We start from the raw sequence: 24,664 nt of genomic DNA on the forward strand, positions 1-24,664 counted from the left end.
GTTAACATATATTAGGTGCTTTTTGCTTATCTTTTTGTCTACAGAAATATAACTATGTGCTAGATATTTTGTCAGATGTTGTAGATATAACCATTAGAACTCATATACGAATCATGCCCTAAAAGCATTCAGATAAAGAAAGAAATATAACTTATAATCATAAAATTCAATACAGTAATACATGGAATAAGAGTTGAAGACATAGTATAGAAGGTAAAATCAAAACTTAAAAATTAATGTCATTTTTAAGTTAAAATCATCATAAATTATATTTTAAAAACACTTCACATTTTTTTGAAGCAACTTGCTATATTATGCCAGACTGTGGAATTCTATAAATAAGTATTCAAGTTTGAAAAATAGATTTTAAAAGGTATTCAATTTTTTTAAAAGATGAAACATATGGAAAAGAAGAATAACAAAATAAGCAAAAGCTTTCACTATGTCTTACGAAATATAAAGTGGTGCCAAAATTTTGTCACTTATTTCCTGACACTGATGTCTGTGGTAACAAATTACCAAAAAAAAGAAGCTAAAAAATAAGAAACAAAGGTAACCAAGAAAAAATAAAAGGATAATCTTACTATGAAACATAATTAATGGCTAACCAATGTGAAAAGACTTAGATTAACAACACATGGCCAGGTGTGGTGGCTCATGCCTGTAATCCCAGCATTTTGGGAGGTTGAGGTGGGCGGATTACCTGAGGTCAGGAGTTCCAGACCAGCCTGGGCAACATGGTGAAACCCTGTCTCTTATTAAAATACAAAAATGAGCCGTGCACAGTGGTACATGCCTATAGTTCCAGCTACTCTGGAGGCTGAGGCAGGAGAATAGCTTGAACCCGGGAGGTGGAGGTTGCAGTGAGCAGAGAAGATCACACCATTGCATTCCAGCCTGGCTACAGAATGAGACACCATCTCAAAAAGAACAACAACACAACATATTCCACAATCTTCCCCTGAGGTCTGGGACAATCTAGATTGAACACTTCCTCCAGGGGAAGGCTAGGAACAGCATACATTCATTTTAGTGCTATCCTTTCAGCATGAGCATTTCCATTTACCTCTTCTAGGTTTTAAAAAGGGAACTAAACATTCCTAATCTTTAGTGTTTAATACAGCAAAATAAAAAGAAGCAAAAAGCAAACAAAAATTTAGATCAACTCAACTTTCTTTTCATTCTACTTAAAATTACTTTAAAATTTTTATTTGATATAAAATGTTCATAAAAAGGCACTCTTATGAGTTATTATTAGATCCACCTTTCAAAATGTGTAATTTCTACCAGAGTTGATAAATCACAAGAATCAAATATAAACTACAATTAGACTAAATGATGGCCCAAAAATCAATCCAAGGAACAAATGGTGAAATATATATTATATGTCAGATTAAGACCAACACCCATAATATCTAGACAACAAAAAGAACTTCCTTTACTTAACTATCATGTTCTAAGTTTCTCTTTTCAATTTTAAAATGTTTAATCTAAAGCAAGAATGGCACTATGGTAACCCAGGTATATAAAGAAAGAGCGGTCCTGTATGCTGACTCATAATCACTGACTTAGTTCACTTAGTTTATGAAAAACGTTCCAATGTCCATGGGTTTTCCTTCCTTAGAACACATACAAAATGGCTGCTTGGATTCTTGCACACTACGTGAGAAATATCAAAATGGAGGAATGAGGGAAAGCTCTTCTGTGTTGTGAATTTCTGAGTTTCAGTAACTGCTGAGACATGCAGCCATACAGTTTCCCATCTCCATTTATTTGTTAATGTGTTTACCGCCCACACTTACTGCCTATTGAAATTCTTCTCATCTTCCCTGGCCTGGCTCAAATGCCATACTCAGAGTGTGGGGGCTGTGGGTACAGCTAAGAGAGAGGATAAAGAGATTGGATGAGATAAGATCTCATGAAAGAACAGTCATTTTAAAGCCATTTAAAGGTGCTCTTGTAAGGAGCTGGGAACCTTTGCAAAGGTTTTTATGGAAAAGTAATGTGACGTTAAATATGTTTTTTAAAATTCTGTGTAAAGAATAATCAGGGATTCAAGAAAAGGGAGGCTGAGACACCAGGTAGGAGATTTTACATTTCTGGTTGAAACAACAGGCCCCTAAATTATGGCAGGAGGGATGAAGAAAAGGTAATGTGAAACAAAAGCTGTCAGCTATGTAATGGCCATGACTGTGTTAATTCATCTTACTATCCTTCATAGTTCCCAGAAAGTCCTCAGTTAGTACCTGATGAATAAACAACAGAATAAAACATTACAGAGATAGAGCCAATGAGGCGGGTGACTGATATGAGGAGATGAGTCACAGATAAGTGGGGTCCCCAACTTGGCAAACAAGGTCAGTGTCAGAAAACTACCAATATTTGCTAACTGTCTACTAGGTATCATTAGTAGTGCCATTCGCTAAAGTGGGAAACTCAAGACACAAAGCGGATTCAGTTCTGGAGGAAGATAATACATTCAAATTAAAGCAAATTACATTTGAGTTACCAGTGGAACAACTACAGGAGGTATCTAGCATGCAGTTAAAAATTTGGATGAGGAGCTCAGATGTTAATCTGTGGGTCAAAAATATAGAGCAGACAGATGAAGTCAAGAGAAATGAGCTTATCCAAGAAGAAACCATAGCTGAGCAAAAAGAAAAGCAGGAGCACAAGGAAGACAAAGAGATCTACTGTTTTGGGATCAGCAAAATGTATTATCTCTTCATTATGATAGTTTTCAGACTGTAACAGTGAAATTGTGAACAACAATCTGCTCAGAACTCTTAAACACAGTGATGCCTTTGAGCATATAGTTTACATGCTGTGAAATCTACCTGTGAAAGTGCCTGAATCAGTTCAGATGAGGTCCAGCCCAACTGGAGACTTAATTTAGAATGCAGGCAAAAACCTCTTATGAAAGTCTTAAGAGTTTGGTTAACATTAAAAAATAATAAAATCCCTACTGTGAAATTATAAAGTTCTTTTCTCAAAGCACATTATAAACAGCAGTTGCAAGGATTATTAACCAAATATTACTGTGCAGAGGGATAAAATGATCTCTTAAAGCCCTCACAGAAATTCTAATCTAGACTGAAGGCATTTTACTCTGGGTTTATCAGACCAAATCTGGATTATTATATTCTATTCCAAGCAACACCCTCTACAATGATTCTGATAAACTGGAGGTGAACAAATCTCCTATAAGAAATATAGTTTTATAATGGGAGCTGTAAATCCTTCATTTCAAATAAATTCTTTCCAAATTTAGGACAGGTAAGTTTGCTGTCCTGATTCTCAAGCAAGAAAAGTGAGGATCAGAAAGGTTCAATGACCTGCCCATGTCTCTCTGAACTTAAAGTTTGTCAGTTTTTCAGTATGTCCTATTACTTCTATAGATGAGCTTAAAGCCACATTGAATAAGAACTAAGAAACTAAGTAAGACTTAGCTTGGAAGTGGTAAGACACAGATTGAGGAGTGAGAGAGAGAAGGTATTGCATAATCAAAGATTTACGTTTACTAAAGACTTGCTACCCAATGTGTGGTCACCAGGCCAGCAGCAATGGTATCACCTGGGAGAGAATTCCAAAGCCAGATCAGACTTGCTGAATCAGAATCTGCATTTAACAAGTTTGACAAGTGCTGATCTGAAGAACTATCAAAAAGAGAAGGGATTAGAGCTTTTTTCCTATGTTTTTATTTTTGTTTCCCAGAAGACTTGAATTAAGAAGCTTCCAAAAGACAGATTTTGAATTAATATTGTGGAAAAATCATTTAATAATCAGAGTTGACAACATGTAATCTATTGAAGATCATAAGATTCAAGTAGAAAGCTGGGCTACGCATGTAATTTTTGGTGTTCTGTATCTCCTCTAACCCACAACGTCTTTAAGATTAAAAAAAGACCTTTTTTTTTCTCCACTGACTCATACTTCAGTACTATATAGATTATAAGTAGACAATAGATGTTTGTCAAATAATTGAAGATGTAAAGGAATGTACAGTGGCGATGGAGTCAGTGGGGCTCAAATACGAAGTTAAATGACCTTCAAAGTTTTCTATAATAAGACTATGATTACAACGTTACTGGGGTATAGGTTTGCTTTTTAATTCTACCTGTATGCAGGATAGAGCAGAATCAAAACATTTCACCCAATAAACTCAAATTTCCCAAGGGTTCATAGTGTATATGAAGATGGCTCTACTTAGGAGTATTCATAGAGCACTACTGAGTGCCTTTCACTCTCCCTCTCCACTAGGAGTAATAATTTGCATTTACCGTGTTTTGTTAAGTCTATGTCACTGGTAAGATGACTCACCCAACAAATATATTCTATGTGACAGCTACGTGTCAAGCAATATGCAAGGCTTTGTTCTTTACCGTGTTCTATGTAACAACTAACCTCAAGAAATGATTTTATTAGCACCCTAGTCTAATCAAACAGTAAACCAGCCAGTGATTTAGTAGAATCCTACATTCACTCTCAACTCACATGTATATAGGGAGAAATACTCTTATGGGAGCTCTCCAAATTGTTTTTGTAAAAGTTTCCTCATGTTTGATACAGACTATGAGGTGGCCTCTAACTGATTGTTATGACATTTTCTTCAAAAATAAGAAAAATCCCTTCTCATGGAATGGTCAAAACTGATTTTCTATTATACTTCAAATTCAGGGAGGAGACCAAGCTTATTTTTTGGTGAAGTAATGTGATCAGTGCTACAAAAGATGAAACTGAATTTTTCTGTGTATATTGTAATAATCCTGCACAGATAAAGGAAATGACAAAAAAAAAAGAGAAAAAGGTTAAATACCAATAACACCTATGGAAATAGAAAATGTGGGATAATTAACATAAATAAAACTCACAGAAAATCTGAGATATCATTTTAGAATATATTTTAATCACATCCTTCCTTACCAAATCTTCTACTAGTATCACTTATGAGCATAAGTTAATTTCAGAAACTGTCCATAATATTAAATGTCATGATTCTAAGAGAATGTCAAGGATGATATTTAGTAAATTTCTTTTAATTTCCTTAAGTGATAAAGTCTTGGTGGAAAACATACCTAAAAGATATATCCCAAGGTCTGGGAAATCTAAAAACTTAATAATTAAGACATGACTTGCCTCTCCACAACTATTCTAATCAATTCCTATGGCATCCTATACTTTACCACATTTCTATTGCTTAAAATTGTCCTGCAATATGACATTACACATTAACCTAGTCAGAAATAAGTCTTCAACTTTCACTCAAAATCACATGGCTCTCTTCCTGTCTGTTCTTTTTTATTGTTATATTATTTTGGAGACTACATTACTAGTCTGTTATCTATTACCTTTGAGACATTTACTATTGTTACTACATTTACTATTGTTACGACTGTTACTATTGAGACTACATGTTACTGTTACCTATCTATTAAAACAAAAACTAGTTCCACTATTTTATTAAATTCCTCCAGGGTTGAGGTCCAAACTTATGTAATAGTCTATCTTGAAGGCCTGTCAAAATGCTAAAAACTAAAACAAGGAAAATTTAGAAATACAGTCAATTTGTGTCCAATTGAATGAATCTAAGAACAAATAAATAATATACAACAGAGAAGCTAATAAAAATATACTTGTTAAATTTGTGATATTCCATTTACTGTATATATCAAATCTTCTAGAACTTCATGTCAAACACAGCTTTAAGACATTTTCTTCTATCTGGCATACAGATATCTCAGAATACACACACTTGTTCTCTATGAGTATTAGCACCATAAATATACATCAAGAATGATGAAGCTGAAAGGAATTTCAGAAATCATTGATAGTAATCCTTTTATGCTGAAAATAAGGAAACTAAGCTGAAGAGAAGAAAAACAACTTCCCTAAGATCACAAGGACTCTGACTCTCAGTCCAGTATTATTTCTGTGACATCACTTTACCTTAGACTGAATCAAGAGCCTCTTTTATTTATATCTTCTTTTTAAAAAGGTTGGGTTTCAAACCAAGCAAAGAATAAATACAGAGAACTGTAGCATATACGGAAGACTTATTTAATGCCTCTATCAATAGCTTTAAAAGTAAGAAAAAAGAAGAAAAACCAATGAGGTAATCAAGAGTTGACAGAAAGAACCTTTTTCATTAAACCCAATCGATATTGTATTTCCCCATCACTTAGCACTTCACCAAAGAAAGTGAAACCAGAGTGAATATGTTCCCTCAAGGGTATTTAACACTAAAATGACTTGTTGGTCTCAACTGTAAATGTAAGGACCAGACACATCTCAATCTGAAATCAATGGCAAAGGTGATTCCTCATTAACCTAATGTTAAGAAATCTAAGGCAGTCAAAATAGAAATAGGCCCTTTTCCAAATTGGCGGCACCACCCACTCCCTCTAGGTTTCTGGGGCAAAGACATAAATTAATATAAAGATGCTCCTTCTTTTAGCATTCCCATAGAAACTGTCCCCTGCATCAGTGGGTACTCTGATAAGAAAGAGGTAAAGTTTGAAGGTGTTAGGCAAAGTAAATACTAAATATCAGAAGGGATGGACATTAGGAGTTGGGTTGCAGAAGAAGAAAAGTTCTTAAGTATTCATAACAGCCATATATCAAATTAAACTGGAATAAGGATATTTTTGGAATTTAATATCAAATGAAGAGAAATTAGTATTAACCAAAAATACTGATTTATTTCCTTTCCCAACATTTTCATATTTGTGCAGAAATTCCCTCAGAGCCTGACTAGTACTGATGCCATGAGCACATTAGTCATCAATGGAATTAATTGTGTTTTGATGAGTTATTTCTGATGACCTACTATGTAGAAAGCATTGAAATGACAGGGTCCCTTCCCTCCAGGAACTCACTCCCCAGTGGCAGAGACAGACAGGTTCTTATTTAGTAATTATAAAACAAGACAGACTAACTGCAGACAATAGTGCAGGGTACAAAGCCTGGGGCTGGCAGTGATTTATTCTACCTGGAAGGATCTGAGAAGATCTGGCAGAAGAGATGGGAGTTGAGCTGGGCTTTGAATAATGGGCAGGACTGCAGCAGAGTGGATAAATGAGGGGTTGTCTCTGGGTAAGTGAAGGATAGATGTGGAGGTTAATGGCATCCCTCGTGGAGAAATAAAAACATCTATAAACTAAAATAACTGAAATGGATAGATGCAGTAAATGTTCTATGAATGTCAAGTAGGTTTGGGTCAGCTAGAGTATAATGTGGGGAATGGTGGAGAACCTTGATTGTGTAATCTATTCATATTGATGATATAATAATAAACTGTATGCACTTAACCAGGCATTGAACCCACACATGTATTTTTAAAAGTCAGATTGTGGCTAATTTTTTAAATTAAGAAATTACTATTTTTCTTGAAATATAGGCATTAAAGGAGAAACAGTCCAAAATAATACAGCAAAACTATAACTTGGAACACAGTAACACAAATCTGGTAAGAGTTAACAAATCTTAATTATATACTGTCATGTACAAAAGAAGGCAAGGACTTTCTCATTATTTCTATATACCATTCCCAAGCACGTGACACACAAATACTCAAAGGCATCTAGTAATATAACTTGACTATAGTTATTTAAATGCAGCTACCCAACATTTATATTGCTCAAAACACAGAACAGGTGGATAGCTCTTGGTACCAGCAATGGGCAATGGTCTCCAAAAGGAGGGAGCTGTGGTATAGCAGTAAGGCACCGGCTTATTGTACACCTCAGTCCTTGCTCTGTCTTTGATATTTGTAGGACCTAACACCCACTATGAGTCTCATTGCTTCCTTCCATGAAGTGAGAAGGTGTATTGTAATGAGCTCTGCTTTCCAATTCAAACCCACCAACACTTTTCATATATACCCTACCAGGTGGACATCTCAAGGGTAATGTCACAGATTCTCATCCCCAAGTGCAAGATATATAATGGCCTGAGACAAAAGTCTTAATCAAAGTGCCAATTCAACCAGACTTATTAATCAGAATTTCAAACATTTACCTGGATTCAAATAATGAATCCAAGCACATAAAGCCTGCTGCTCTTCAGCCCTCACAGGTGTCCACGTAATCTCAAAGAAAACCAGCTTCAGACTGAATGTAATTGCTGAGCATGAAAAAGACAGCAGGCAGGACAGCAATTTCAGTGAAAAAGAACAAGAGTTAGAACCAAGGAACCTCCATCTTCACCAGACCAAAACTTACTGTGAAGGGGCAGGCTCCCAACCAAGACAGCAGTTCCATTAGCAGAATCATAATGAATGGAACTCTAACTCATAAAGCCATGTGGTAACCCAGAAAATGCATTTCTGGGAACACTTCAAAGAAGGGAGTTTGTGGCAACACCAGGAAAAGCATAATTTCAAAGCAAGTTTCCTTCTTGGTCCTGCTTTTCTCATGACCTGTAGGTGGAGATGGAGGAGTAGATAGAATGCCTGGGAAACCAGAGCTGCAGAATGTGGAGGCGGCCTGGCCACAATGCTGCCAACTCCTTTCCTGAGCAAAAGCTGCAGAGGATAATGGCCCAGGGATTGTCAGGGAAAGACAGGTGAGGCAAGGAGGCAATCAGGAATCCTTTCTACTTTTCTAAAAAGAAAGTAAATCTCTAGTTTCTCAGAGGAAGTCAAGAAGACTACAGAGGGTATGTGTTTGTGACTTCCTTTCCTAGAATTCTGGGCTTCTGAACCATCACCTCATATGCCATCTCTTCTCCTAGCTACACTCGGGTTGCAAAAACTCACTACAGTATCCTTTGAAGCAACAAAGCATGACAGCAACACATATGTGACTTGCTCCCCAGTGAGAAACTGCGTTTCCTTAGAATTTGAGATCTTCTATATTTTCCATCATTTTCTATTAATTACTCAGATATGGTTGAACCTTTTCTATTGCAGCCTCTATGGGTGATTTTGGATGACTGTCCTTTCTCAAATGTAATATCGTATGTAGAAGGTATATTGTGTAGACAGCTAGAGCTATTTGGCTGAAAACAGAATCTGACACCTATTCTAACCAGGAAATTTGACTACAGATCCCTACTTTGGGCATTTATTTAAATTCTGCCTGTGTTTCTTAATGATTTGAAGCATTATCTGAATCTAGGACACTGTGAAGGTGATCCGGATCATCTTTTGAGTTCCCAAAATTAAAATACAACATTTAAATCACCAGTGCAATTAAAAACACTCTTCTAGAACTTTTTACTTTATTTCCTCTTTATACTAACTTATACAACTTACACAGGTTTATAGTTCTTCTCTCATGAATCTCACTCTTCACTTTGAACCTGCTTTAAAAAAAAATCTGAAACACTGTACACAGCACACTGATTGATTAATCCTTGAAGAGACAAAATAAGCCTAAACTGATATCAGGAGAAAGACTGATATTTTAGACAGATTTCTTTATTAGTAATTAAACCATGGAATGCAGTTAGGAACATCTAAAACAGTACACTAAGGAAATGGTTTTGCCCCTCAAGTAAGAAGCAGGGAAAAGAAAAGATTTGTGTTTCATGGAAATCTTAGTCACGAATGTTTCTCCTGGGGTGAGAGAAGATACAGTTAATGGCTTTTCAGGCTAAAGAAGTCCTTATATTATATTATTTTTTACTTTCTTTCTTCTTTTTTTTTTTGAGACAGAGTCTCCCTCTGTCACCCAGATTGGAGAGCAGTAATGGGATCTCTGCTCAGTGGAACCTCCACCTCCCGGGTTCAAGCTATTTTCCTGCCCCAGTGTCCCAAGGAGGTGGGATTACAGGCGTGCACCACCACACTTGACTAACTTTTGTATTTTTAGTAGAGACAAGGTTTCACCATGTTGGCCAGACTGGTCTCGAACTCCTGACCTCAAGTGATCTGCCCACCTCAGCCTCCCAAAGTGCTGGAATTACAGGCATGAGCTACTGCACCCAGCTAGCCCTTATATATTCTTAAATATAGCTCCTTTGTTTTTCAAAGAATGAAACTGAGGTCAATTTCCAGGGCTGGCAGAGTGGAAAGAAAACTAGATTAGGAAAAACAAACCTGAGTTCAAATCCAGAATCTAACTAACCCTGTGAAACTGAAAAACCCAAGGCTTGCAGGACCTCAGCATCCTTAGGTGGAAAGTGGAGATGCTAACTTCAGAATCCTTCTTCCTCTGAGACTTGCTCAATGAGTCAGGATGTCATTTCCTCATTGATTTAACAGCAACTGAAGAACTGCAGTGCCACAGGCAGTATGCTAATTGCTGAGAAATCTAGTGCTGACCAGGTTCAGTCCTTAGAAACTGAAGTTCTCATCAAGAAGACTAGGCAGGTAAGCATTCCATATGATGATGCAGCTCAGTTTTGGGAGATCATTAAACACAGGAAAACTTCAAATGTAAACCAAAAAAAATGATGCCTTGGACTGAATGTTTATGTGCCCCTCCCCCTGCTCAGTGCTGAAATCCTAACCTCCAAGATGATATTAGGAAGTGGAAGCCCTAGGGAAGTGATTAGGTCATAAAGGCTCTGCCCTCATGAAGGGGAATAGTGGTCTTACAAAAGAGACCCCAGAGCTCCCTTGCCCCTTCTGCCATGTGAAAAAGAAGCAAAGACTGCCACCTATGACCCAGTAATCAAGCCCTCACAGACACTGAATCTTGTGGCACCTGGATCTTGGGAATGCCCCCCTCTCAAACTGTGAAAAATACATTTCTGTTGTTTAAGCCACCTGTGTCTAGTATGTTATAACAACCAGAATGGACTGAGACAGAAGAGAACATCATTATCAATTATATTAGCATACAAAACTTCTAGGCATCATGGATGTGTTCCTAAAGACATTAACAAAATAACTGATTTTGGGTAAGGGCCACAAGTTATGAAATAAAGGAACTGGGATAGGTTGGGAACTCTCAACCCTGGCTGCATATTAGCATTACCTAGGGGGTTAAAAACAAGCAAACAAAACTGATGGCTGATGTCTGGGTCCCAGAGTGAACACAGTAAATCAGACATTCTAGGTGTTTGGCATTAGTACATTTTTAAAACTCTCAGTTGATTTCAGTTTGCAGCTGGGGATGAGAACCACTGGCTTATATAAGCTCTAAGCACTAACATTTTGTGATTCAACATACAGATCCTATTTATCCCATGTCATTCTTTACTTCTAGGGAACCAACTTTGGTCTTAGGCCGTAGGGCCCTCTCTATTGACTCCTGAAAACTAACGAAGAAAACACTATACAGAGTACAGTCATCCCTCCCTGTCTTCAGGTGAGGGGTGTTGTTACGGGACCCTCACCCTCGGGATACCCAACCAGAGCATCCTCAAGTCCTTTACCCACAATGGCATAGTATTTGCATAGCATGCTTGTACTGTGGTTTTCTTCTTGAATATTTCCATTCATGGTTGGGTTGAATCTTCAGATGCAAAACCATCAGTTCAAGTTTCAATTATGAGGTATTAACAAAAGTGTGGTTAGAAGCAGGGAATCTGGGAGGCCTATAAATACTACAAACAAATCAAATAACTAACAATAGGTAGAAAAATAGAACTTTAAAAACTTGTATTTATAAAGTATTGACTATTCAAAGGCCAATGAGTGTTTCGTTGAGAGTTGAAGAATAAAGTAAACAGCATTATATATGGGTATTATAAAACTATTAAACAATAAATAAAACCCAATCTTCCACCTTCACAGTCTTTGTTTCTATTTGTTTAGTTGGTTTTTTTTTTGTTTGTTTTGTTTTGTTTTGTTTTTGACACGGAGTCTTGCCCTGTCACCCAGGCTGGAGTGCAACGATGCAATCTCGGCTCACTGCAACCTTCGCCTCCTGGGTTCAAATGATTCTCCGGCCCCAGCCTCCCGAGTAGCTGGGATTACAGGCACCTGCCACCAGGCCCAACTAACTTTCGGATTTTTAGTAGAGATGAGGTTTCACTATGTTGGCCAGGCTGGTACCGAACTCCTGACCTCATGATCCACCTGCCTCAGCCTCCCAAAGTACTGAGATTACAGGCATGAGCCACCGTGCCTGGCCCCCACCTTCACATTCTATAGTGTTTTGTAATTTGGCAATTACATTATTTAACCTCTATCAACCCTGATCCTTTCCAGCATTCCTCCATCTCCACAAATGCACAATTCACTATGAAAGTGTTCACCCAGGAATCATTCAGCATCTTCCACTCTCCACTCATAGTCTACCTCTACCCACTCTTCATATTCACAGCCACCAGCTTCGTTTCAACATTATCTATAGCCTAGACCAATAGTTCTCTAACTTTTTTTCAGGATCCTTTGCGCTCCTAGAAATTACTGAGTAACCCAAAGAGCTTTGTGCTTATGTAGTTTATATCTCTCAATATTTACCATATTTAGAAAGTACAAGAACATTTTTCAATTATTTATTTATTAAAACAATAAGCTCCATTGTTAACACAAATAACACGATTTAATAAAACATATCTGTATTTTCCAAAACCTACAAACAGAAACTAAAGAAAAGACTAGTTTATAAACTTGTTTGTAAATCTTTGTAATGTCTGGCTTAATAAAAGTCAGTTTGTTCTCAAGTCTGCTTCTGCATTCAATCTCTTTTGATATCTTATTGTGAATAAGCACATAAGGATAATCTGGCCTCACACAGAAACATGGTTGAAAAGGGAGGAAACTTTTAGTACCTTTTGCAGATGATTGTGGATATATCACACAGTCTCTGGAAAATTCCACTGGACACTCGTGACAGCATGAGTGAAAAAGGCCAATAACTAGTGATATTATGAAATATTTTTGTGAAAATCATTTTGACCTTGTGCATCCACTGAAAGATTTTCAGGGATCTCCTAGGGCCTCTTTGCTGTACTTTGAGAACTGCTGGTCCTGACTGATGCCCTAGCCCCCTTCCAGTTCCTTTGCTTCTACTCTGACTCCGTTGTAATTAATTCTCTTCTCCAAAACCAAAGTGCCCAATTTAAAATACAAGGCGCATGATGTCACCCCCTACTGCTGATCTTTCTTTGAACCCTAGAATGCAAAATTCATTTTAGGGTTCTCAAGGCCCTGCAGTTCTTGCCAAGCTTTCCAACATCATCAGTATTCCCTCTGCTTGTTCTCATTGCTCCAGCTATACTTGAATTGCTTCAAAAGCACTGAGCTCCCTCTCACGTCAATCTTCATGCAAGCTGTTTTTTTCTGCCTTGAATGTTCTTCCAACCCTGTTTGCCTGTCTCATCTTTTGGAGCTCAGCTTAAGTGATTCTTTCTCAAACAGGCATTTCTTGGCCAAAAGCTAGAGATAATGTCTTCTTTTTACAAATCAGCAAACTGAGGTGCAAAGAGATTAAGAAACTTGCCTAATGTTCTTACAAATAATAAGTCAATAATTTGAATTCACATCCCACTCCAAAGTCCATGTACTTAATCATTCTGCGATGCTATCGCTTAAGTTAAACAAACAAACAAAAAGATTAAACCTTACTGGGCTCTCTTTAACTTGGTATTAAACTCTTTACTCTCCAAAATACCTGAAGCAATTGTTTATGTTTATGGTTAAGAGAGTCTGGCCCTCTGGGCCCAAGTCTCCCAGAGGGTTCTTAGGTATCCCATGTGGCATCCCTTGATATCATTGAGGCTCCTGGCATTCAGACAGGAACATCTGAGCCAGAAGCTTAAGCCCAGCACATAACAACATAGCCCTGGGACTGCTTCTTCAGTCCTGACCTGAAGATCTCCATCAGTTTTCCACCTCTCTCCTCCACCCTGGGGACTATAGATCACACACACAGCAAAACAAACCATGTAATCATGTTCCACATTTCTTGAACTTTTCATCAGATTCCCCCCAACAATAGTTTCCTGGCTTCAAGTCACATTAAGTTATTCAGATACAGGGCTTTCTAACCCTCAGTGTGGTGGGAGATAAAGGCAAATTATCTGCACTGTGGGACTGGGGCCATGTGACACTTAGTCATCTTCTGATTCCATGAATCTGAACAAGTCTTGTTGCCACTAGAGGCTTAGTTTTCTTTTTTCTAAGATGGGACTATCTCAGCAGACTGCTATAAAAAGTAAAAAAAAGCAAAATTATAAAGAAATTCTACAAATCTGGAAGTCAAGTTTTTATTATTAAAATGTATTATTATATGTGAATTTATAGGCATTTTGCATCTAAGGCTTCTTCTACTCACAGAAGCTTAGAAGGTAGTGTTGGAATCAGAGCCCTTTAGACGTGAAAAATAGGCTTTAGAAAATAGAAAATATTTTTATTTCTTTCCTTTTAGACAATAGAAAAAGTTTCTTTAGAAATTAGAAAAAGTTCTGTAATTCTATGGGCAAGCCAGAAGATAAAATCCAAAATGTAGTACATCAAGTGTGTCCCCTATGTCTAGCAAGTCTGTTTTGTACTATCATCATAAAATCTATAATAATTCTATATGTCAAAAGCAAACATACATGATGACATTTGCATTCAAAGAAGAGATAAGGAAAAATTAATCACCATTAACAAATTTTCCAAAACAAATCTACAGATTTTCCAAAGCAAATTTATTCTCTCACCAAAAATAAAAGTAATGTGGTTTTATATGAGCAAGCCCATAACTTTTTAAAATACAATTTTATGAGAAAAAGCTTACATTTCTAAAGATATTCCAAAATATTCCTATTGCTCCCTCAAATGCAGAGACTGCCTCGTTTCCTATAAATTGGTTTTCTAATTCCATTTAAGAATAACAATTCATTAAAACTTTAACGACTTAATCTCAAGTTATGGCTTGATGAGATCTCTATGGGATCAAAAAAAATCAAGAGATCACAATAACTGCTATTTTAAAATGTTCTTACGATGGAAACATAATTTGTTGATGAGAATGCACTACCATAAAAAAACAGAATTTAAAAAAACATGTATAAAATATCAGTTTAAACCCTAAGGTGGGTTTCTGAAAAGTTAAAGCTTTTATTGTTTGTTATTTTTAGCAAACATCAAGCCAAATATTGTTTAATTAGGTTGATTTTATAGTTCAGATATGAGTCATACTTTTAAAAGAGAAAATACTTGCTATAAATGTAAAAGCACTTGCTATAAATGTAAAATGTCACCTGTCATATAAACCTATTATTGACCCATATATTGGCCAAAATTATTTGTTTATAAAATCTAATTTATATTTCATAAATCACATGATTAAACATTATTTCACCTTTGCTGTCAGTTTCCTTCTTGAAGTTTCTATTTCCTATGATGTTTTCTTCCTCTATGCAAAAGGATATGTTTTATAATAAAAATGTTGAATGAATATACTGTTAAATACTGTCCACTTACCTAAACAACTTAAAAGAATACTGAAGTAATTTGAATAGCCCCAATTTTTATAACAGCAGAAACAGAGACTCCGAAAGGTAAATGAAAATCAATAAAACTTGGTAAATTACGATTACTACTTCTATTTATTTTACTATGTAGTGTAATTCCACTTCATGACTTTTTAAAGGAATGGGTACATGAAATCAAATCTTTAAATTATAAAAAAATTTTGAAGATCTTTAGGTGACAGATTTTTCCTGATTGATTATTCTTTTAATGCTCTGGTTCAAGGCAAGAAACTAAGTTATATGGAAATATAAAAGCATGCACTTCACTTAAAATATCTAGATTTGGGCTTATCCAATTATGGTGCTCCTTCCAGAGAGGGTCTCATTTGAAAAATGAAGGAGTAATATTGATGACCTCCAAGATTTGTGGCCACTCAGACATTCAGAGTTTCTACAAACACCTTTCTCTCCTTGATTGTGAATGTTAGCCTTTGTCTGCAATACCTTCTGAGTCAAAACATACATCATTTTATAGCTAATCATTTGTATTAGCATCTATTCAAAATAAAGCAAAATGCTGAACGTGAATAAGCCATGTAATTCATATGGATGTACTCATAGTCTGGATGCAGCAAATTAAGTAGCATCAACATGTAGACAAATATTCTGGTGTGCCTGACTACTACAGCCTTTTCACACATAAATAAGGACTCAAATTATGACTATAAGAACACTCATTTCTCATTAGACAGTGCACAAACAGAAATCTCCTAAAGGCTTTTTCATGGTTCAATGACCTCATCCAACTTTCCAGTTCAGGGCCTCCAACATTTCATTTTCGAAGAGCTACAGCCCACACAGTGTCTAAGGGGCTCACGAACCCTATGCTGCGTATAGGTCTTCAATAATGCTATAGGGTAGTCATTTCTGAAGTCCAAAGTCCTCCTTAGCCTATGCCTTCTTCTACAAATTTCCTCTTCTACCCTTATCCTATCTCTAATTATAAATAATGATCAAAATAATAATAATGATACCAATGGTTTAAAAAAAATACCTTCGCCCTTTGACAGAAGACCCAGTTCTTCACACTATTTGACATTACTTTGTGCTGTGTTGCAAAGAAGGCAGGAAAAAAGTCAACTGAATCTAGTTCTAGTCTCAATTTTGTCAAAACCTAGTTGTGTAACCTTAGATAAATTACAAACTTGTAATGGCTCCAGGATTTCTCATCTATAAAGACAGAGATTTTGCTGCACAAAAAGGATCCAATGTGCATCATGGCCCTGAAACTATGATGTGAGGTCAGACCCAGTCACTTCCCATGTTCTCATTCTGTGTTAATGTTATTTTAAATCTGAGCCCTTTATCATAATTTCTGGATCCCCAAAGTATTTAGAAAGCTTCAATACTGTACATATCAGAACTTGGTTAGCTAAGAAAAAGGAGGAGAGATACTCAATGTGTCAGCCCTGAAATCAGAAATACAACCGTGGACTTTCCCATCAAACACTTGCTTTAGATTCACTTCCTAAGCCTCCCTCCCCAAGAAAGTCTGGTCAATGGAACATGTGTCTCAGTGACAGAAATTTAGAGTGGAAATTCTTTATCAGAACAAGTTATTCCACTTCACCACTTTACCATATGTGAGTTACTTTGTGAGTTTACAATGATATGGCTTAGGAAGGCTAGTGGTTTCAAGAATAATTCAAATATTAGATGAATACAACATCAAAGTGATTATAAAAGAGATTCAGTTTTTCTTTTTGGTGTTCAGCAACTTCCTCCCAATCCAGCTAAAGATTCCTCTCTGAAACTGATATGTGGAGGGTGCTATCTCTCTATAAATAGGCTTATTCCATGCTATGTGAATCATGCTTGCTGACAGCAAATCAACAGATTAATTATTTGGCTTTTGTTAGTAAAGATAATAGCATGCTATCACCTCCCCAAAAAGCTTTTCCACACACCACACACCCATTCTTCTAAGCTAAGCTTCAGAACAAACTGAAATGGTATACAAATATACACAGGTTGCCCTTGCATTGGGAATGTCTTAATAGGTCCTGCCATCTCTCTGCCAGATTGTTATTGTGACACTTTAGCTAAAGGAAGTCACCTCTGATGAGGTCAGGATTCTCTCTGATGAGATGAACACTATGTAGAAGAAAAAGAGAGGCAAATTAAATGAATACTGAAGAAAACAATAAACTCAAAATTGCCTCAAATCTCTGCTATCTAATGAGATTCTAAGGAAAAGACTACAGGAAGCAGCAAAGACAGTCATTCCTTCCTTTGCAAAATTAAGCCATGCAAAAGTAAGCCATTGCTCATCTCCAAATCAACTCTCAGAATCAGTTTATCTTATTTATTCATATATATCCACCTATCATTCTTATTAACTTGTTTTTTTAGCAGAAGAGGCTGAGTAGGATCAACTCAAAGACGTCATATAATTATCCCAAGTAGAGTGCAAGCCCGTACTTCAGAGATTGAGATATAAAAGTCACATTGAGTTCAGAACCTTGAAGCTCTCTGTAGACCACATAAGCCCTAAGAAAATAAGGCCTCGAACTTATCCCTCCGTACAGAAAAGGTTATTATATTTTCCACTAGATGAATTACTTTGTAGAGTTAATTCAAACCACTGCACAAATCTTCACTTTATAAAATGAACATGCTATACTAATTGAAGATAAAATAATAGAGACTGGTAGCTCCCGTCTCAGGATCATAATTATTTTTGTTTACTCCTGAAATCTACTTCATCATCATCATCACAAAGTAAGAAAATGACCCTAGTACGGAGTATGAAAACCCAATGGAAAATGAAACACGGTGGCTTCTTCACAAGGCTTAATCCCAAATTTCTGAGCCCCACTTGTCCAGACGTACCAAGTGTCTTCCTTAATCCAACGGACCCAACCATGTGCCTAACGGCTGGAAACTAAAAGCATACCATAGTCAGAGTTGCAAAGAGGCAAACTAGCCAACTCATTACAGAGCAGGCTCCCTTTCTAGACAGTATTTCAGTTCAGTTGACCACAATAGGGGTAGAGTATCTGCAGAATGCAAATGGCTCAGCAGCCACAACCCAGAGGACCAAGTCTGATGGAAGCACAGATCTCTCCACAATTCTACTTTCATTCTCTCAAGCTGGGAACACTGGCCTGGCTTGAGCTAGGAATCATCATGTGGAAACTTTGGGTATTCAATTTCCCTTTGCAAGCAGAGACATATCAAAAAGCAATCAACTGAGGTCAGGGCTGCAGAAGAGAGTTAGCTTCAAAAAGCCCATGCCATCAAAATCTCTGATCAAGCTGAAGTTTTCTTTACACACCCTGAGGCCAAACTGTGAATACTGTCTTCTTCCCTTAATGTCCCAAAAGTGTGCGTGTGCTAAGTATGGGAAGGACAGAAAAAGTTGGAGTTCTAGGAAACCATGAGACTGGTTGGAAGAAAATAATAGGAAAACGAAGACTGTGTAAAGGAAGTGAAAGGGCATGAGGGAAAAATGAAGAGGTGAGAAATTGACAAGGGCGTCTGAAAGATACAACACCAGGTGTTGCTGGAGGAAGAGTTGGAAAAATAATAAAATTAAGTCAATCTGGTATCTACTAGGCATCTATCATGGATTATGGAGGGATAAAGGAAGAGCTGTATTAATCTTTAGGTCCTCAGTGGGCAGCAGAAGCACTGTACTCTACAGATGAATGGATGCATGGATGACTGGATGAGAGAGCAGGAGGGAGCGAAAGAGAGAGGATGAATGAATAAGTGAATGAATGCGATGGTCACTGCCCTCAAGGACTCTACAGGCTCTTTTGGAATGAGTGCATCTATCTATACATGTAATTCTTCTCCTAGTCAAACCCTGGATTGATCAAAGTATAAAGTGTATTGCTGAATATGGGACAAGAAGCTATTAACTGACAGAGTGGTTGAAACAGACAAGTCTGGAAATGAGAGAAGTGGGGTCAGAATGTTAAGGAGGAATCCTGGTTCCCTTCCACAGGCGTCGCGAGGTGCTTTGAGGAAGGGGAGAGAGGGTGTCCGCCTCTGGGGAGCCCACTCTCCAAGCTTCTACTGACCTGGTCTCCGCCTCACCGGCCTCTTGCGGCCGCTGCAGAAGCGCACTTTGCTGAACACCCCGAGGACGTGCCTCTCGCACAGGGAGCGCCCGTCTTTGCTGGGGCTGGAGCGGCGCTTGGAGGCCGACACCCGGTCGCTGTTGGACTCCCTCGCCTGCCGCTTCTGCCGGATCAAGGAGCTCGCTATCGCTGCAGCCATAGCTGCTCAGCGAGGGCCCCAGGCCCCAGGCTCTACTGCGCCCTCGGGATCGCGCTGCGCCGGGGCAAGGGCAGGACCTCGGCGGCCAGGGACAGGGCAGTCGCGGGGAGGCAGTGCTAAAATTTGAGGAGGCTGCAGTACCGAAAACCCGGTGCTCACAAGGTTAGTCAAAGTCTGGGCAGTGACGACAAAATGTGTGAAAATCCAGATGTAAACTTCCCCAACCTCTGGCGGCGGGGGCGGGGCGGTCCCAGGCCCTCTGGCGAAGTAGACGTTTGCACCCCAAACTTGCACCCCAAGGCGATCGGCCTCCAAGGGGCAGTGGGGAGTTTAGTCACACTGCGTTCGGGGTACCAAGTGGAAGGGGAAGAACGAGGTCCAAAATAACAAGCCGTGCCTCCGTTGGAGAGGCGCAAGCGTTGCAAGGTGTCCAAAGTATATCTACACATACATCCATATAAAACCCGTTTACAAAGCAGAGTCTGGACTCAGGCGGGTAGCGCGCCCCCGGTAGAAAATACTAAAAAGTGAATAAAACGTTCCTTTAGAAAACAATCCACCAACCGCACGAGAGAAGGAGAAGGCAGCTATTTAACTCCCTGCGGCCCGCAGTTCTGAAGATTAGGAGGTCCGTCCCGGCAGCGTGAGGTCTACAGAAAGCATCGCACCGGCTGCGGCTTTCCAGGGGCCGGCCGCCCGAGTTCTGAATTCCGAGAGGCGCGAAGTGGGAGCGGTTGCCTGGAGTCTGGGGAGGGCGCTGGGCGGGGGCAGCTGTTTCCAGCTGCTGCGAGCGGGACTCCCGGCCACTAGCACTTCGAAGACAGCGGGAGGCCAGCGAGGGGGGAGGGAGGGCTCGAGGGAGGGTGGGAGAGAGATCCTCGAGGGCCAAGCACCCCTCGGGGAGAAACCTGCGAGAGGCGATCTGCGGGGTCCCAAGAGTGGGCGCTCTTTCTCTTTCAGCTGGCTTTCCGGCACGAGACGGGCACAGTTGGTGATTATTTAGGGAATCCTAAATCTGGAATGACTCAGTAGTTTAAATAAGCCCCCTCAAAAGGCAGCGATGCCGAAGGTGTCCTCTCCAGCTCGGCGCCCACACGCCTTTAACTGGAGCTCCCCGCCATGGTCCACCCGGGGCCGCCGCACTGAGCCGGTCTCCGCACAGGCTCCGAGGGAGCGAGGGAAGGGAGGGAAGGAAGGGGCGCCCTGGCGGGCTCGGGATCAGGTCATCGCCGCTTTGCCCGCGCCCCCCAGGCTCGCGTGCCCCGGCAGCAGGCAGCTCGCAGGCAGCAGATCAGATGGGGATTACCCGCCCGACGCAAGGCCGATCACTCAGTCCCGCGCAGCCCATCCCGGCCGAGGAAGGAAGTGACCCGCGCGCTGCGAACACCCGCGCGTCCGCTCGGGTGGGGCGGGGGCTGGCTGCAGGCGACGTCGGCTCGCGGCGGCTGCTGCGGCTCCGGGTTGGAGCTGCCCACCATGGTCCGCGCCGAGGGCGCAGGCGGGGCCCCTAGGCCTCCTCGAGCGACCACGGGAGGCAGCCGAGCGCGCGACCCGGGCGCTTGGGGCCGGAGGCGGACTCAGGGGCCGGGGCCAGGAGGCAGGTGCGTACGGCTGCCAACTCGCCCAACTTGCTGCGCGGGTGGCCCTCAGAGCCGCGGGCTTGCGGGGCGCCCCCAGCCACCGTGCCACCGCCGCCGCCGCCACCTCCCCAGGCCCGGGAGGGGGCGCTCAGGGCGGAGTCCCATTCATGGGCTGAGGCTCTGGGCGCGGAGCTGCCGCCGCCCCACCGGATGGCTCAGCTGGAGTGCTAGCTCCGCAGGAAACTCCGGGCTGGGGCGACAGCCACCGAGATGACGGGTGGGATGCAGAGCCGAAAACAGCCAGAATTCCTCTCGCACCGCCCACCGACCCACAGAAGAGCGGAAGAGCGCCCAGGTGGGGCCGAGCTGGGGGCCGGGCTCCTGGAGCGCTGGGAAGCACAGCGCGCTCCAGGTTCCCTTTCCTTGCGCCCTCCGCTCCCAGACTTCCTTCTTTCCTCCCTCCCTCCTGCAACCCCTCTCCCTCCTCTCTGTGTCTTCTGTCTCTCCCCTTTTCTCCTCTCTACGCAATCCTACGTGATTGAGGTTTGGATGAGAAATTCTCAGAGGCAGAGCAAGGGAACTGCAGCCCGGGTCCTCTCCGTCCCGTCCCTCCCACAAGAGAAACACAACCACAGAGGGGGTTGAAGGACCCTAGGTGCGCAAGGAGGGGTGATGGATGGGGGAGGTGAGAAAATGCAGTTCACCCTCTCTCCAATAAGCTTGAGCATGTAGAATTCTCTGTTTAGTGAGGAAGAAAGTGAACACTGGAGGAAGTAACAATGACCTCTTGGACCATATGTGGGGCCCCCACCTATGGCTCATTTTGGAACAGGAAAAAGTGTTTCCCTCCTTCTTGGAACCCAGATTTCTTGGTTCTGTCTGGAAAGCTGCAAAGCAGGCTCAGTCCATTAAAAAAAAAAAGAGCCCAAATGAGCAAACTGCACAGAGGATGACTCCAGGTGGGGCGAGAGAGGGATGTGGACAAGGACAGTCAACAACAAGCTGTGAAGTGCAATCAGGTCTCCAGACGTGCGTGTGATGGCATCTGATGTTGGAGACACTGGGCAGAGGAGTTCTCCAAGTTAAAATGCAGCATGAAGCATTATCTCCTTCCATTCTTGCTAAGTCTGGGAGTGGCTATTGCTTTCTACTTATAATCTCTATTCAAATATCCCTAATTTCTCTCCTTCAGACACTTCATTAAGCATCTAGGGTGGTGTGGAAGGATTAAATGTATGATTTCCAAGCAAAGCCAGATATATGTTGGAAACATCCTAATGGAAGGCAAGGAAAATGCAGGCCCTGGAAGCTACTGAAAATGGATGTGGGACCCAGAGGGACCCCAGGAGCTCTCTAGATATGAGCACAAACCTGTGGACCTAGCCAAGATTGACTTGGGTGGTGAGAAGGATTGAGATCTGTGACGAAGTTCAGATCAAGCAGGAGTCTAACACCCTACAATTCCCCGGGGGCCTGGACCTTCCAGGCTGCCAGCTGGGCAAAGCAGAGGCTGGCAGATAGGGGCTCATGGTACAAACAGCTGGGAGAAGAATTAAATAGGCAAGGCATCCTGAGGAAAGGGAAAATCCCAGCTGTCATTTGGGGAGCACACATCCCCTGCAGTAGTTCAGTGTGGCTGCATGAAGACAGTGGATTTATCCTTGGAATTCTAGCAAAATAGAACAAGACACGTGAAAAAGACACATGCACATACACCTTGTGTCCAAAAGTAAGGCTGAATACATTTCCAGTATGTACATCTGGATGGGGTGAGGGACATTACTTAAAATTAACTGGTAATTCTATCAGTTAGGAAAATTTTCACAGTCCACAAATAAAATTATTTTCCTTTCTTGGCTGCCAGAAGACTTGCCTCATTCTTGAGCAAGGCAGACACAGATAGTACTGTGGGCTTTGGGGGCTCCCTGCCCTTGAAATTAAACACCCAAACAGACAAAGGTCAGCTAAGGGGAGTAACCAGAGAAATAGGCAAGATGGGGTGTATAATGAGGCCTTGAGGAAATTATTGCTAAATTTGGAGTCTCTTTTATATCCTCAAAATGGGGATAATCATTCTCATCTACCTCGCAGAACTGAATATGCATGTGCAAGCATTCTGAAAACTGGAAAATGCCAAATGAATGAATAAAATGATGACTGGATTTTTTTTTAAAAGAAAATACATGAGATTCACCTGAAATGCTTGATAACATGCAGATTCCTGATGGTCTCTCAAAAACTCAAAGCAGAAGTCTGTATGGATGGATCCTAGGAATCTGAATTCTTAACAATTTCTCCAGGTGTCAAAGTTTTGGGGGTTAATGTATGTTTGCAACACAAATAATGCCAAAACACAGAAGTAAAATATGGCACATTTCTCCAGAATTGCAGTACTGTGCACCGTCCTGACTCCCGCTACAAAAGGAAGAGGATGTGTATTCTTTAACCTTTGTGTTGCTGATTTTTTTCTGTAGGTTTATAAGGTATGAGGGTGTGCTGATGCAGAAGGTAATAAATACAGAGGCACAGCAGAGAAGGAAGTTATGAGGAAAGATGAAAAAGCAGATAACAGTTGCTGTTTGAAGTTCTCTCTATCTTAACATAACAACATCAAGTTAGGCATTTAAAGAACAGAACAAAAACAATCAATGTCAGCTTTCTGAGTGCAACATTATTTCTGTGTTTAGATCGCTATTAAAAGAATGTAGTGTTTTGGATTCAATCAGACAACAAGGACTACTTTTTTCCATGCACTCCTGCTACTATTGTCAGAATGCTTTTTGGCTTTTTAAGTCATCATCAGCATCACTTACTCCATTTCCCCAGTGAAAAGAGGTGAGTATAAAGAAATTTAAGAGGTGAGCTAGGACCTAAATACATAGATATTGAGCTCAGAAGCAATACTTAAATCAGTTTATTTTATATCTAGATTTCCTACCTGAGCCACTAAATCTCATAAGTCTTCCTCCAAAGTTACTTGTACATTTCCAGTATCTTTGCATTTTGGGATCAGGAATGACATTAAGCCAACCTACTGATGATTTAGGTTAAATTAAACCACCAGATATTTTAAAGTGTTATATCTCAGGGATACCAATACTTTGATTTTTATGCCTTGTTTGAACAACTTAAGAATTTTTTCTTCCCATTATGGATGATTGAAGGAGTGAAATAAGTTTGGTTTTTTCATTTGTTTGTTTGTTTGTTTTGAGATGGAGTCTCGCCCTGTTGCCCAGGCTGGAGTGCAGTGGCATGATCTCAGCTCACCACAACCTCTGCCTCCAGGGTTCAAACAGTTCTCCTGCCTCAGCCTCCAAGTAGCTGGCATTACAGGTGCCCACCACAACACCCAGCTAATTTGTGTATTTTTAGTAAAGACGGAGTTTCAACATGTTGACCAGGCTGGTCTCGAACTCCTGACTTTGTGATCTGCCCAGCTTGGCCTCCCAAAGTGCTGGGATTACAGGCATGAGTCACTGCGCCCAGCCCAAAAGTTTTAA

The 24,664-nt window shown here is 40.4% G+C and overlaps 1 protein-coding gene across 8 annotated transcripts in view; it reads right to left on the bottom strand.

Moving 5' to 3' along the window:
* Positions 1-24,664, bottom strand: part of FGF12 (fibroblast growth factor 12) — a 584,819-nt gene that overhangs the window by 241,134 nt on the left and 319,021 nt on the right. For 2 of the 8 annotated variants that reach the window (XM_002758203.6, XM_078350514.1), the window contains exon 1: positions 19,386-21,300. The exons of the other annotated variants lie outside the window; for them this stretch is intronic. In XM_002758203.6, the coding sequence (XP_002758249.1) occupies positions 19,386-19,584 (199 nt within the window). In that variant the 5' untranslated portion in view covers positions 19,585-21,300. Of the gene's footprint in view, positions 1-19,385; positions 21,301-24,664 lie in introns of those variants that run through there. 8 annotated transcript variants of the gene reach the window in all.

This window comes from Callithrix jacchus, chromosome 15, assembly GCF_049354715.1.
Source record: "Callithrix jacchus isolate 240 chromosome 15, calJac240_pri, whole genome shotgun sequence".
Taxonomy (NCBI): domain Eukaryota; kingdom Metazoa; phylum Chordata; class Mammalia; order Primates; family Cebidae; genus Callithrix; species Callithrix jacchus.